The sequence below is a fragment of the Mus caroli genome, unplaced genomic scaffold (genome assembly GCF_978045245.1).
Source record: "Mus caroli unplaced genomic scaffold, Mus_caroli_1 scaffold_10, whole genome shotgun sequence".
NCBI classification, from domain to species: Eukaryota; Metazoa; Chordata; class Mammalia; order Rodentia; family Muridae; genus Mus; species Mus caroli.
Window position 1 is genome coordinate 9,888,253 of NW_028227265.1, and position 15,538 is coordinate 9,903,790.

Here is a 15,538-nt window from a genome sequence, read left to right on the forward strand (position 1 = left end):
GTATTTCATCTTCTACGGCTGGATGATATTCCGTTGTTTTAATAGCCCACAGTTACCCCTATTCATGTGGAATACCTTTTGCCAAGGTCTTTTCTTTTTAGTATGTGACACATTTGGCCACAGAGCTGATTTTTTGTGGACTTTTTTGTTTTTGTTTTGAGTGTAAGGGTGAAGTGGCTGCTTGAACCTGCACTTTTGCCCATTAGGACTCTCCTGCAGTCTCCAAACACCCCTTATAACCAACAGTTTGCTGTTACTATCTAAAAAGTGATGCGATGTCGGCAGGCCTCCCCCTCGCCCCCTCGGGAATGAAGGAGCATGTTTTCTGGTCAGATCTTGTTCATTTTTGGTGCTGTCATATGCTTTATTCTCTGATTCTGTTCTCTCTCTGATGGTCGGCAGTCTTTGGACTAGAAGGACCAAAGGGAAGTCTGAAGTCTATGTGTGTGTGTGTGTGTGTGTGTGTGTGTGTGTGTGTGTGTTGGCCAGAGTTCTGCAGGGGTCTTCCTTGATCACACTCCCCCTGATTTTTTTTGAGACAGGGACTCTGATTCTGTAGCCTATGATTGAGCGAGACTAAGGGGCCACTGTTTCCCAGGGGCAGTCTACCTCAGCTTTCTGTGTGAATTTTGGGGACTTAATTCAAGTCCTGGTGCTCCATGGACCATCTTCCCAGCTCCTCTAAGGAATCTCTTCAGTGGTTTCTGTTGAGGAGAAAGTTGTATATTATTAGCAACTTCTTTTTTTCCCTAAAGTGATTTATGTTCATTTCAATGTTCATTGGTGCTTTGCCTGCCTGTATATGTATGTGAGGGTGTTGGGTCCCCTGGAACTGGAGTTACAGACAGTTCTAAGCTGCCACATGGGTGCAAGGGGTCAACCTGGGTCTTCTGGAAGAGCAGCCAGTGTTCTTAACTACTGAGCCATGTCTCCAGCCTCTTATTAACAACTCTTGATTGCTTTGGGGGTGGTATAGATGGGATCAGAACCCACCCAGTGATCTGAAATGCTCAGGAATCCAGACTTTCCAATGGTATTGTAGGAGGTGACCGATGAGTGGATTTTTTTCCTAGTGGTGCAGTCTGGTTTGATATGTTTTGTAAGTCCACGTATGTATGATGTATATAGGTGCACACGTGTGGAGGTCAGAGGACAACTGTGGAGTCGGTTTTCTTGTCTTTCCTTTATGAGGGTTCAAGGGGTCAAACTCAGATCATCAGGCCAGCACAGCAAGTGCCTTTACCCATAGCGCCATCTGATCGGTCCTATTGACCGTTTGATTTATTTCTCTTATGTATATAAAGGGTTGGCCTGCATGTGTCTGCACATCTCTTGCCTGAGGAGACCAGAGCTTTGGGTACTGGGGAATAGAACCCTGGTCCTCTGGAAAACCAGTAAGTGCTCTTAACCACTAAGTCAATGTTCCTATTAATCTTGACAGTATTTTCCCCTCATAAGGAAATGAATTTCAGCTAAAATGAGGAAAGTAAGAAGTTTGGTGGCCTAGTCTGTGGTTGGCTGGTACCTGTTAGATGTGCAGAGACTAGGAACCAAGAGCAGACTCTGCAGGGACAGGCAGTAAACACCTCAGCTTCTCAGTCACACACACTGAATAGCGCTGGCTCATCGAGGCCTCCATACGCACCTTTATTTTAAGAGAGTACCTTCTGGCACAGCTTAATTGTTAGCCTGTTAAATGGTGGGAATACAGCCAAATGTGCAGTTGAGTTTCAGAAGAGATCGTTTTCCAGCCAACGTTTAATTAAATTGAATAGGACCCTTTCATGGTTTAAACAGCCTTCACCGGAGTTATTTCAGTAAACTCGTTTATGAAGAGGTGGGGCATGGGAGCATAATTAGATGGCTGCGATACGGGTCATTTCCTCTCACCTGAATTAGATTTAAAAATTATATCCAAGCAAATAACTTTAGATATATTTAAATTATGCTCAGAAGTGTAATCTTGGTGGTGTTCTCTTACAATGTGCACATTGTAAAAAGAATTTCAGAGTTGAAAGAGATATTAGTCGCCCCTTGACGCTCACTCTCCTCTCTGTCACACTGTACCTGTTGCATCTGTCCCTGGGGTGCAGGTGTCTTTCCCATGCAGTATTTGATGTCAGGCTCATCTTGAGTCCACCCATATGAGCAGTGCAGTCACCCTCAGGAAAGGCCTTCTTTAGTAGGTATGCTTTTTATAGAAGATAACCAGGTCTTCTGCAAGGATGCCTGGGAATTAAGTCTGATCACTACTTGGTGGATCCAGGGGCAACCTCAAGAGGCCCTGCAAGTAGAGTGGCGTCCCTGTGGAGTTTCTGGGCGGGGCCATGAGGTGCTGCAGGTTCTTCTGTAGCTAGGAAGGTCACTGTAGACAGATGTGTGGGAACAACTCAGAGAGGAATAGCTTAAGATCACTGTATACCAAAATCAGTAAGTCTGGCATGCTGATTTTTGTTGTTATTTTGTTTTTGAGACAGGGTCTCACTATGTAACTTTGATTGTCCTAGAACTCACTGTGTAGACCAGGCTGGCCTTGAACTCTCAGAAACCCTCCTGCCTCTGCCTCTGCCTCTCGAGTGCTGGGTTAAAAGCGTGCGCCATCATGCCTGGCTCACAGTTGATCTTTGGTGTGTATGTCTTACCAGAAAATGTAACCTCCTCATTAAAAATTTATTTTAAAGGATTTATTTAAAATGATAAACAATGTGGTTTGTCTAATTATAAAAACAATAACGCTCTTTTTAAACTGTGAAGAAATGTAATAAAGTGGAGAGGAGTGAGCCACCCCGCTGCAGCGCTTGCGCTGTTTTATTAGTTACCTTTCAGTGTGATTTTTTTTTTCCCTGTGTACATAGATACAGAAACTTCATAGGTTAACCTTTATTTTGCCTAATGTATGCATATTCATGACGTGCTCACTGGTGTCCACAGAGGTAGGCAGAGTGATGGATCCCCTTGAACCGGAGTTCGGGTTGGTTGTGAACTACCATGTGGGTGCTGAGACTCAAACCTGTGTCCTCCAAGAACAGCAAGTGCTCCTAATCACAGCGTCATCTCTCCAGTAGCATGGATGCGATTTTAAAAGTCAAAGCCTGCCTGCACTTAGGAGGTGGAAGGAGGTGGAGCTGAGTTTGAGGCCATCCTGGTCTACACAGCGAGATCCAGGACAGCCAGGACTGTGTAGCAAGACAAGACCCTGTCTCACTGAGGGGATGTGTACCTGCAAAGCTTGGACCATTCTGTGCATGAACTGATTTCTTTAATACTTCATTAGCTCATTCTCTGTTACTAGCATAAACCATTTTATCATTCTAGAGGTCAGAAGTCCAAAGTGAGTCTCAGAGTCAGTATTGACAGCTGGGTCTTTCTGGAGGCTCTCAGAGAGGTCCGGTTCCTTCTGTTTATACAAGCCGCCTGTAATTCCTTGGCACCTTGATTTCTTTCTAACAGAAACCACACCCTGGCTTTTATTGTCCTAAGTCTGAACCTTCCCCTTAGCTGTATGGAGGAGGCATTATAGTGACTAGAGGGTGGAGGATGCCCTCCCAGCTGAGGGTGCTCATATCCTGCTGAGTCTTGTATACAGTCACACCCACAGGTTCTGGGGGTCAGGATGTGGGGCATCTGTCGGGGACCATGATTCAGTCTTATTCGAAAAGTTGCTGCCGGGCATTCTGTAATGCAGACAAACCATAATCGTTTCCCCTTCCATCCCTTGTTATTTCATGCTTACAGAGTTTCTAACTCTTCCCCACTACAGTGCTGTACTGTACATCCTTGGATGTAAAACATCAGGCTCCGTCCCTCTGAAGAATGTCACTCAGACACTGGGGTTCCCAGACAGCTTCCCCACTCAGTGACAGGGTGTAGGAGCAGCAAGGGCATTCCTCCTTTAGGCCTGTTTTCTCACTCAGTGCTGGTAGTAACAGGGTGTTAGGAGTGTTCCGTGAGTTATCACAAGATAGTGAATCCACCTGCTACCAAGAAATGCTAAGTAAGTGTTAAGGTTTTTTCCTGGTGAAGAATCTTTTCGGTACAGTTTTAAGGGTTTTAGTACATATTGACAATTTGAGATTTCAACAAAACAACAAAACCATGAGAATACTTACTAGATTTGTGGAATTATTAAGTATGAGCTCTATTCTGGGTGCTCCACCTTTTTTTCCAGAAAAAAAGTTACTTGTTTTTTGTTTGTTTATAATATAAATGATGAAGGCGCTAAAGCTAATGTGAACAGAATGTTTTTAACTGAAGCCTTTCAGAAAGCACGACTGCTCTGTAGACTGGGGGTTAGATGCTCTCCCACCCCCAGTACATATCCCAGCCCACATTCGCATATTCAGCCAATTACTGATTGAAACTATGTGGGGGTGTTGATAGATAGGGGTTAAGAGCTCGCTGCTCTTAGAAGGAGCCTGGGCTGTGTTCCCAGTTCCTACATGGCGGCTCAGTGCACAGTTTCTATGGAAGTGCTGTGCCATTATGTAAAGGATTTACATATTCTTAGATGGAGGGGGCAGTGGGATGGGAACCGGTCATCAATAGATCCCCATGGTCAGCCACACTCCCGTTTCATTTTAGTCAATGCTGTCTACTGGCATGTCTTATCTACTGGGTGTCACTGTACAGCTGGTGACTGGTAGGTCACTTCATGCAATGGCCTTGGGGTTTATCTGATGCCTCCTGGTGATTTGACTGCTGTGAAGTTTTGGAAGGAACCTCACAAATAGGGTTCTGGAGGGGGCGGGCTGGGCGCCTTGCCTGTGGCTGGTTGGCTTGTATAGAGTAATAAAATCACTCTTCCCCTTTGTAAATATGTATTTTAATGGGCAGCATTTTGAAGCTGTGTAAACAGCAGAAGTTTCCTTATGCTTCCACTTGGTTTGTGTTGGGATCTGTTTTCCCATTTTGAATTTTCAAAGAGTTGTGATCTGTTACTCATTAGATATTGTGGCTAAGGGAGAGTCCCTCCACCCTCGCTTCTGGCAGCATAGCCCCATTCTCTGAGAGAGCACTGCCTCACTGTCTGCTAGAGGGTTCCAGAGTCATCTCCTCTAGCCCAACCTGCCCTGAGCTTATCTTGAAGGAGCCTAACTCTTTCCCTAGAGAGTGAAAACTACCATCTGGGTACATGGTAGAGCTCCTTCCTAGGGGTACAGTGCATGGCACTGCTGCTGTGTCCTCATGGTAGATGATGTGTGAATTCAGATGTGCACTTGTTTATTTCTGCATCTCTCTGTGTACATCTGAAAACCTGGAGTTTGTACTGGCATTTCCGTTTCAGCTCACTGCTAAATGCTCATTTTATTCTTTGATGGATGGCTTTACCTCACACACTTCCTTTCCTCACATGCTAGACTCCTTTCTCCCTGGGTCTTCCGTGGCCCCCTTGTCCTCAGCATACTAACTCAGAAAGAGGGGGACAAGTCAGCCGTTTTCTTTCTCTCTGCGTGAGCCTGCGTACATATGCTGCCTGCACAAGTAATGTGTGTTGTGGCTCTCCTGCTTGCCGCTAGCTAGCGAGCATGTTTTGTAGCTCATGTTGACTGATTTGGAGTCGTGTCTTGGGCACCGTGAGTTGTTGATACAGGTGGATATGTGTGTTACAGCCCTGAAAGTGCAGTCTGTTCTTTAAAGGCTGTACCGGACATGTCTGTGGATCAGGATCTCTGATCCACAGACCCACACACAGGCCCAAGAGCACAGGAGTTAATGGTAAGTGCTTGACTTCCGCACCCCCACCCTGTGCACTGTCTTCTGACAGTTGAATGGTGAATTAGAAGCCAGAAAGGAAAAGGATTTGAGCCTTCTTCAGGATTGGGAACCTGTAGAAACCTCAGGCTGTCATTTTCTACCACAGGCCTGCCACTGTAGTGTCCCTAAAAGCCTGAACTTTCACCCTTGAGGACAATGAACAGGCTACCTAGCTCTGTACAGCAGAGTCACCCTTGAGGACAGTGAACAGGCTACCTAGCTCTGTACAGCAGAGTCACCCTTGAGGACAGTGAACAGGCTACCTAGCTCTGTACAGCAGAGTCACCCTTGAGGACAGTGAACAGGCTACCTAGCTCTGTACAGCAGAGTCACTCTTGAGGACAGTGAACAGGCTACCTAGCTCTGTACAGCAGAGTCACCCTTGAGGACAGTGAACAGGCTACCTAGCTCTGTACAGCAGAGTCACCCTTGAGGACAGTGAACAGGCTTCCTAGCTCTGTACAGCAGAGTCACCCTTGAGGACAGTGAACAGGTTTCCTAGCTCTGTACAGCAGAGTCACTCTTGAGGACAGTGAACAGGCTACCTAGCTCTGTACAGCAGAGTCACCCTTGAGGACAGTGAACAGGTTTCCTAGCTCTGTACAGCAGAGTCACCCTTGAGGACAGTGAACAGGTTTCCTAGCTCTGTACAGCAGAGTCACCCTTGAGGACAGTGAACAGGCTACCTAGCTCTGTACAGCAGAGTCACCCTTGAGGACAGTGAACAGGCTACCTAGCTCTGTACAGCAGAGTCACCCTTGAGGACAGTGAACAGGCTACCTAGCTCTGTACAGCAGAGTCACCCTTGAGGACAGTGAACAGGTTTCCTAGCTCTGTACAGCAGAGTCACCCTTGAGGACAGTGAACAGGCTACCTAGCTCTGTACAGCAGAGTCACCCTTGAGGACAGTGAACAGGTTACCTAGCTCTGTACAGCAGAGTCACCCTTGAGGACAGTGAACAGGTTACCTAGCTCTGTACAGCAGAGTTGCTTGAGTTTTCTTTTCTTTTTTTCTTAAGTGGTTTGTTTTTTTGTTTTTTTTGTTTTTTTTTTTTGGTTTTTGGTTTTTTGGAGACAGTGTTTCTCTGTGTAGCCCTGGCTATCCTGGAACTCACTTTAAAGACCAGGCTGGCCTCAAATTCGGAAATCCGCCTGCCTCTGCCTCCTGAGTGCTGTGATTAAAGATGTGCGCCACCACGCCCGGGCTCTCCTTGAGTTTTCTATCATTTCCAGCTTGTTCATTTATTCCAGGAGACTTTTGTACCTGAAGTGGCTTCCTTTTTTCCTTACTTCCTTCTAGCACTGGTGGGTGTGGAGAGCCAGGTCCTGGAGTTAAGACAGGGCTTGGTAGAGTGCAGTCAGACCAGTGCCGCCTGATCCCTTAGGATAACCTTTTTCTGGAAGGGATCAGTGATATTTTAAAAAAATGTAAAAACATGTATTTACTTTGTGTATATGAGTGAGTACTGAGTGGAGATCAGAGCAGTCATCCGTGGGGAATCAGTTTGTGCCTTCTACCATGTAGGTCCCAGGGATGGAACTCAGGTGGTCAGGCTTGGCAGCGAGTGCCTTTCTCTGCTGAGCCATCTCCCTCTCCCGCTAGAAACTAAGCTGTTAGACTCATCCAGTGGCCAGGCTCCTTGTGGAAGTTGGCTTTTCCTTTTCTTTTGGCCTCTCTTATTCCTTGTCATCTTCCCCAAAGAAGAGATACTGGACAGCCCAAGATTCTGACAGGCCCTGGCTGCTTCCCAGTATTGGGGAACATCCTTACCATAGACGTTCACTACTTAGTTCACAGCATGTTGGTATGAGTGTGGCTGTCCCTCCCCTGAGCCAGCTTCCATAGTCTCTCCTCCATCTCCATTAGAGGCAGAGTTACCCAGGGTTTTACTCCTCACCTGCATTCTCCCACATCTGTCACCACAAGTTTGCAGACGCCACCTACTTCTCCATAAGGTCTAAGTGAGCATCTGCTCTCCCTGGGTTGTTTAACCCGGGGTCTTTCATAGCCCTGTTCCCTGTCCCCAGTTCCCTGTATTCATTGCTCCTAGAAGGCTGGGCGGCCAGCTGTGCCTTCCCCTCCCTTTCAGAGTAAGAAGTGAGTTCCTCTCTGATGTACAGGGCTGTCCCGGGGTTGTCCCCAAATCAACTCTCCCTTCCCTTTCTGCGTCCAGCTCAGCCACCCAGCCGCTTTGCTTTTCTTCTCACTCCAAACTACTTCCTTTAGGTTTCCACTTAAAAGTCCTTTCTCCACGGCCACAGTGGCACCTTGCCTGACGAGGCAGCCCTCTCAGCCGTCCTGCTCCCGTCCTTCCTCTGTTCCCAAGCACAGCACGAGCCATCAGCTAAGTGGCATTTACTTACTGGTTTCTTCTGTGCCTCCCCACACTGGAAGATAAGCTGTGCAAGGGCAGAGGTTTCTGCCATGGTTTGTCTAGGACCCTGCCCTCCAGATGTACAGTGCAGAGCTCTGAGCAGTTGCTCAGCAACCTTGGTCTCTGGCTCTTTATGGTCATTTCCCTTGGCTGCTGATGTCTGCATTCTAGAATGACCTGCTCCAACATGGTACCTGCTAGAACTCCCTCCTCCATGCCATCTTCCCCCGTCCTCCTCACACAGGATGCCCTGTTGGTCCTTATGTATAGTCTGTGTTCTCCTCATCCCCAGATGCACCATGTCTCCCTCCATTGTGCCTTCTGTGCAACTAAACTTGTCACCCCTGAAGGGACTTTAACTCAGCTTAGGTGGCCTCTGCTCTAACACCTTTTTCCTCCCCAAATTTGGCCTGGTAGTTGGTTTGTGGTTGGTCTCCTTTGCTTCTTCACACATAAGAACACTGTGTCCCTGATCCTTCCGCTTCCCCCACGTGCACACACACCCTCTACAGCACCTGGCGGTGTCTCATCTCACTCGGTAAGCACTCAATAAAATGGTGAAGGCATTATGACCGGTGGTGTTGGTTTTTTGTGTCCTATTTCCCAGAACCAACTGGAGAAGAGTGGGTTACCAATGGGGTTCTCTGTGTAGTAATCATAGCTGTGTAGAACTTGCTCTGTAGATGACTCTAGCTTCAGATTCAGAGGTCTTCTGCCTCTGCCCCCCAGGTGCTGCTGGCATTGTGCATGTGCCGCAAAGCCCAGCTGAGTGTTTTCTTTTTAAAAAGTTCATTTCATTCCTTTCCACTTCTTTGTTTTAGAATTTGGCCCCTGCCTAGTTTGTAAACATCAACAATCTCTTCTGCACAGATTACATCCTATAGAAACTGACTGTCTACCTGTGGAAGCGTTATCCAGGACAGTGCTAAAGTGACTCAGTGCAGGCAGGCCTATCAAGATGCTCTCACTAACATTCTCATTATATATATCTCCACTAGGTCAAAGAGTCTCTCTCTTAAGGCAATTTTATGTGTATAGGTGCTTTGCCTATGTATGTGCAGTGCTTAGGGAGGCCAGAAGAAGGAGGGCCATAGAAATGGAATGACGTGCTTGTGAATGCCATGTGGGTGTTGGGAATGGAACCCGATCCTCTGGAAGAGCAGCCAGTGCTTTAACCACTGAGAACCCTCTCCAGCCCCTTCTGTAAAGTGCAGGCTTACTCCAGCATTAGGACTTTTACGTTACTTCAGTGACTGGCTGTATATTCTTTGACCCGTGATCTTTAGGGCTGCTTTCCGTGATAGGGCCTCTGGCCTCTGCAGACTGTGTACATAGTGTCAGCTGACCTCTGGGCTTTCTGAAGTCTTGGATATTTGATTTACTCTTTTGTTCTTGCGGTTGACATTCTCACCGTCTTTCTGTTGACACAGACATAGTTGTTTCTCCTGTGAGTGCATGCTAGCCGCCCCAGGCTCTGGTGTGGTTCATAACTGCTGTGTTTTACAGACGAGGATGGCACCGCAGGAAAGTTCAGGCAGCCTTAGGTCCTTTACTCGCTCTGTACTGTTTCAGCCCTTTCCTGGTTTGGAAGTCCATATGGGCAGCTGCCGAAACCAAAACCTCGTTGTTACTCTTAAGTACCAGTTTCTGTCAGAAGAATTGAGTTGAAGTGACTCATCTTGGTTGTTGGTGGCTCATTCTTTGATTTTTTTTTTTTTTTAAACAGTACATGGGCCTCACTTGTTCTGTGTCCACCTGCGCCCACCAGCTGGGTTGTTCCCCACAGGTATGAGGGTGAGCTGGTCACCCTGTGGCACTTCGGCCCCCACTGCCACTGTTGTGTAGAGCAGCCGTTCCTCTTCTACTTTAGTTACTTTGAGAGAGAGAGAAATCTTACACTCAAATAACACTTTCTGTAGGTATAGCTTGCCTCACAAACTGACCTCTGTTCCACTTTCAGTAAAGAGCTAATCTGATTTTATAACAGATTAAACAGTTTAAATTTGATGTTTCAGGTAAAATCCATGTAATGGCTGCAGAGAATACCTGTACTGTTTTTATAAAATTGGCAGAAAGTAGTGTCTCTTACAGAACCTTCCCTCCTTACAGCTGTGGGGATGTTTCTCTGAGAGCAGTGAGGAGTAAGGAAATGTGCAGAGTTGTCTGTCTGCACTGCAGTGTCTGATCCTTCCATTTAAATGCAGCTGGAACTGTCATAGCTGCCTGGGTCAGGATGCTACTGATGGCCCTGTGTGCTGTTTTTGTTTCAGGTCGGCTACAGAGCTGTGGATTGGGCATCCTGCTAGATTTGGGTCTGTGGTGCAAATGGAGTTTAGGACTCAGTGGACTCGACCCCAATGAGAGAAGCCCCTGTCCAAGATGGAGAAGAAGCGGAGAAAGAAATGAAAGCCTCTCTTTGGGCCAAACCGTGGGTGACCATGGGACTGAGGTTTTCTTTATGTTGGACAAGTCTGTAGGATGGCTGATCAATAAGGCTGCAGCTTTTAGCCAAAACAGAAATCCACTTCTGATCAAGGAAGAGCCTCGTGCGATTTGAATTTATGCAATTTTCTGACCATATTCACTGAGGACCATGAAGCTCGTCAGCATCTGGCTTCTTCTGCTGGTGGTTTTGCTCTGTGGGAAACGGCACCTGGGCGACAGGCTGGGGAAGAGAGCTTTGGAAAAGGTCCCGTGCCCCAGCTGCTCCCACCTGACTTTGAAGGTGGAATTCTCTTCAACTGTGGTGGAGTACGGTAAGGACTTTTCTTCAGTGTTGGGCCTCCCATCTCACTGTTTTCAAACTAATATAAATACTGGCTTCCGTTCACCTCTGTGGTTCATTTCAAATGTACACATCATGTAGACGCTAACCTTTGCTGAAGGTGTTTGCCCTGGACTAGAACTGCCAGCAGCACTGTAGCTGGGAGGGGGCGGATTCAGACGCTCAGCTGACACTTTGGAGGTCACGCCTCAGGCAGAAGGACAAAGCAGGAAGTCTGTGACCTGACCCGGAGCTTTGTCTTCACCTTCTGTAGAACAAACAGCCTTAGTTCTCTGAATTCCTTTCCCTATTGGGAAACGTCATTTCTTTACTGCAGTCGAGTTTTAGGAGTTTTAGTAAATGTAGAGGGTTTATCTTATTTTACTTTATTTATTCTTTCAGTTTACAAATGTCTTGCATGTTTTGCCACTCGTGTGACCCACATGAGTGCTTGGCACTTGCAGAGAGGGTTTGAATCCTGTGGAACTAGAGAGTAGGTGGTGCTAAGCTGCTCTGTGGGTCTTCTCCCGAGCAGCAAGCACTCTTAACCCCTGCGCCATCTCTCCAACCCCCCCAGTTTATGTTTCCTAACATGTTTTGATTATAGAGTTATTGGTGACATGGGTGCTGGAAACTGAAATCAGATTCTCTGCAAAAGTAGCCCATGATCTTAATTACTGAGCCACCTCCTCAGACCTGCACTTACTCAAAAACACACAAACAAAAAGCAACAACAAAAGCACAGGCCTGCCTTTGAAGTGCGTATTTTGTGTGGTTTGAGATTCGAGTGAGTCAGCTTTACCCAGAGCTCTGCATGTTGCCACCTGTGGTCGTTCATCCTCCTCTCCCTTCTTGCTCTTACCTGGCCGTGAGCTCTGGGGTGCGTTGTTCTTTGCCCAGCGCAGGTTCAGAGTAGGCGTGCTCTGCTATGTATGTAAGTACTGACTCTTACTGTGGGCATTGATTTCAGAATATATTGTGGCTTTCAACGGATACTTCACAGCCAAAGCTAGAAACTCATTCATTTCAAGTGCTCTGAAAAGCAGTGAAGTGGAAAACTGGAGAATAATACCTCGGAACAACCCATCCAGTGACTACCCTAGTGATTTTGAGGTGATTCAGATAAAAGAGAAGCAGAAGGCGGGGCTGCTCACACTTGAAGATCACCCCAACATCAAGCGGGTGACACCCCAGCGGAAAGTCTTTCGTTCCCTCAAGTTTGCTGAATGTGAGTACGGCCAGCACAAGCCACTGTTTGCCTTTCACTACAGAGACACCAAGAGGGACTTGGGAACACCTGAGGCCTTTTTCACAGCTCTCTAGTGGAGAATGTTGTCTTGACAGGCAGTTTCTGTGTTTGTTTTGTTTTCTGAGACAGGCTTTGCTCTAGCTTGGCCTTCAGATTCACTCTGAACTCCTGGCCTCCAATGTGCTCCTTCCTCTACCTCCCAAGTGTTGTGATTGCAGGCATGCACTGCCATGCCTGGTGGACAGCAGTTTTGAGAAAAGCAGCTTCATGCTGTCTTGGGAGGAACTCTATAAAGGTCTGTAGCATGGTGGTGACCTTTATGTCTGTGGGAGCTGGTTTCTGCCTGTGTCCACTTGGGACTCTCCCAACTTTGAGTTTCCTAGACCTTCCTGGGTAGTCTGGAAAGGCTGAGAAGAGAAAGGACCAAGTCCTGCTCTACAGGCTGGGCTGCCGCTGAGATAGTGTCTGACCTCAGCTTTACACGTGCCAGGGTTACAGAGGCCTGCCACCCCCCACCCCCACCCCCACCCTCTGTAGGCCTTGCCTTTGAGGTTCCTCTGCAGAGTGTAGGCTTTCATTTTTACAGCTCTCTTGCAATTTCTCCTGGCCTGTGCTTTGTTTCTCTCTGAGCTCCCTGACCATGAGCAGAGGTGGGCTTTATGGTCTACCTTTGTAATCTGTGGGCATCATCGGCAGGCCTGGGGGTGTGAGACAGAGTCTGGCTCACACTTTTTTGGGGCCTAGTGTTGCCTCCAGTTGGGCCTTTGAAGGTAGAATCCATCCTTAAGTAACAAACTACAAACTTAATGCAGTGTTTTCTGTAGTATAGAGGGCCTAATGCCGCCAAGGGAACTGTTTTTTTTTTTGCTATTTATCAAACCAGGTTAGCGTAAGGCTAGCTGTAGCAGTTTGCTTTGTTTCTTTTTCCTTCCTTCTTTCTTTTTGTGGTTGTTTTGTTTTGTTTAGGTAGACTGTACCCTAGGCTTGGAGCTTGTTATGCAGTCCAGGATGACTTTGAACTTCTGATCCTTTGCTTCTCCCTTTCAAGTAAGGAGACTTTAGGCCCTCACCATCAGCCCTCACCATCACACCCAGTTTAAGGTGGTGCTTGCAACCAAACTTGGAGCCGTAGAGTGCGAGGCAGGCATACCACCAACTGAGATACATCCCCAGTCCTGTGGTTTCTTTTATTGGGTGGGATAGAAACATTGTCTTCTCCCTGTTCTGCCCATCACATGCTAGCCCAGAGCCTCTGAGGCCGTGTTGTCTTTAGAAAAGCTGATCTGTGCAGTGCAGCAGACTTAGAGGCTTAGCAGCACCCTCTCATGACCTCTGCATCAGCTCCTGCCTCCAGGTTTCTGCCTTATTTGAGTTCCTGCCCTGCTTTTCCTTAGCGATGAGATTGTTCCCTGGGAGTGTGGGCTGAAACAAACCCTTCCTTCCCCAAGCTGCTTTGCCCATGGTGTTCATCACAGTCAGAGTAACCCTAACCAAGACATCATCTCTTTGTTCTCTGCAAATGTCTTGCTGTTCTTTTTACCTGTTTCTTCTGTCCAAGCTGACGTTCCCCAGTTTTTTCAATGGTCATATGACACAGTTTGCCTCTCTCTGTTTTGCTTTTCTTTGAGTGCTGTATTCTGTTGTACGTCAAGTAGAGCAGACCACTCCCATCATTGAAATATTGTTACTTGGTATTCTGGAATTGTCCCTTCTGATGACGTCAAGACTAGAGTCACCCCAGGGAAACTCGGTGTGGATAGATTTGAGTTGGACTGTCAGACAGTTGCATCATGGGATTGACAGTCTCTTTTCTAGGACCCCTTCTTTCAGCCTTGAGCCTGAGAGTCACTTGCTGTAGAAGCAGTACTGTTGGAGTAGTAGAGTGCAGGCTTGTTCTTAAAACTGGTTTGCGGCCTAGCAAGGTGGCCCAGTGGGGAAAGGTGCGTGCCATGTAAGTTGGCAGTCTGAGTTCAGCCCCTGGGGGCCGTGTGAGGAGAGAGCCGATACACAGCAGTCGCATGTGCTTCCCACTAATAAGTGACATTAGGGCTTGAAAAATAGGATTTGCTTTTCATTATAATATAGACCTTGGATGGTAAAATGAAAACTCCTAGTAATATCTTACTTTTATTTCATCTTATTTATTTATTTTGTTTTTTCAAGACAGGGTGTCTCTGTGTAGCTCTGGCTGTCCTAGAACTCACTCTGTAGACCAAACAGGCCTTGAGCTCAGAGATCTGCCCGCCTCTGCCTCCTGAGTGCTGAGATTAAAGGTGTGCACCACCACTCAAGCACCCTTTAAAAAATAAATTAAGGAGTTTGTTTTCAGGTATTGTCTTAGTCAGGGTTTCTATTCCTGCACAAACATCATGACCAAGAAGCAAGTTGGGGAGGAAAGGGTTTATTCAGCTTACACTTCCATACTGCTGTTCATCACCAAAGGAAGTCAGGACTGGAACTCAAACAGGTCAGGGAGCAGGAGCTGATGCAGAGGCCATGGAGGGATGTTCTTTACTGGCTTGCCTCTCCTGGCTTGCTCAGCCTGCTCTCTTATAGAACTCAAGACTACCAGCCCAGAGATGATCCCTCCCACAAGGGGCCTTTCCCCCTTGATCACTAATTGAGAAAATGCCTTACAGTTGGAGCTCATGGAGACATTTCCTCAACTGAAGCTCCTTTCTCTGTGATAACGCCAGCTGTGTCAAGTTGACACAAAATTAACCAGTACAATTGACCCCTTGTCAACTTGACACACAAACACATCACTAGTAAGCCTCAACCCTTACATTCTTATTCATCCCCAAGGTCTAAATAACTTTAAACGTCCCACAGTCTTTACATATTCTTAAAATTTCAGTCTCTTTAAAATATAAATCTTTTAAAATCCAAAGTCTTTTTACAATTAAAAGTTTAACTGTGGGCTCCACTAAACTAGTTTCTTCCTTCAAGAGGGAAAATATCAGGGCACAGTCACAATCAAAAGCAAAAATCAATCTCCAACCATCCAATGTCTGGGATCCAACTCACGATCTTCTGGGCTCCTCCAAGGGCTTGGGTCACTTCTCCAGTCAGGCCCTTTGTAGCACACACGTCGTCCTCTAGGCTCCAGATGCCTGTACTCCACTGCTGCTGCTGCTCTTGGTGGTCATCTCATGGTACTGGCATCTCCAAAACACTGCATGACCCCTCCAGTCCTGGGCAGTCAATTGCAACTGAGGCTGAACCTTCACCAATGGCCTTCCATGGCCTCTCACAGTGCCGAGCCTCAGCTGCTCTGCGTGACCCCCTCATGCCTTCAAAACCAGTACCACCTGGGTGACCCTTACACATTACCAAGTCCTGCTGCAGCAGGAGTACAACCTTGGCTATCTTTGGAACACAGCCTCGTTGTGCTTT

The 15,538-nt window shown here is 47.0% G+C and overlaps 1 protein-coding gene across 2 annotated transcripts in view; it reads left to right on the forward strand.

Moving 5' to 3' along the window:
- Mbtps1 (membrane bound transcription factor peptidase, site 1) overlaps positions 1 to 15,538 on the forward strand; it is a 53,738-nt gene that overhangs the window by 971 nt on the left and 37,229 nt on the right. For both annotated transcript variants that reach the window (XM_021169611.3, XM_021169613.3), the window contains exons 2-3: positions 10,400 to 10,885; positions 11,864 to 12,121. In XM_021169611.3, coding sequence (XP_021025270.1) covers positions 10,723 to 10,885; positions 11,864 to 12,121 — 421 coding nt within the window. In that variant the 5' untranslated portion in view covers positions 10,400 to 10,722. The remainder of the gene's footprint in view (positions 1 to 10,399; positions 10,886 to 11,863; positions 12,122 to 15,538) is intronic.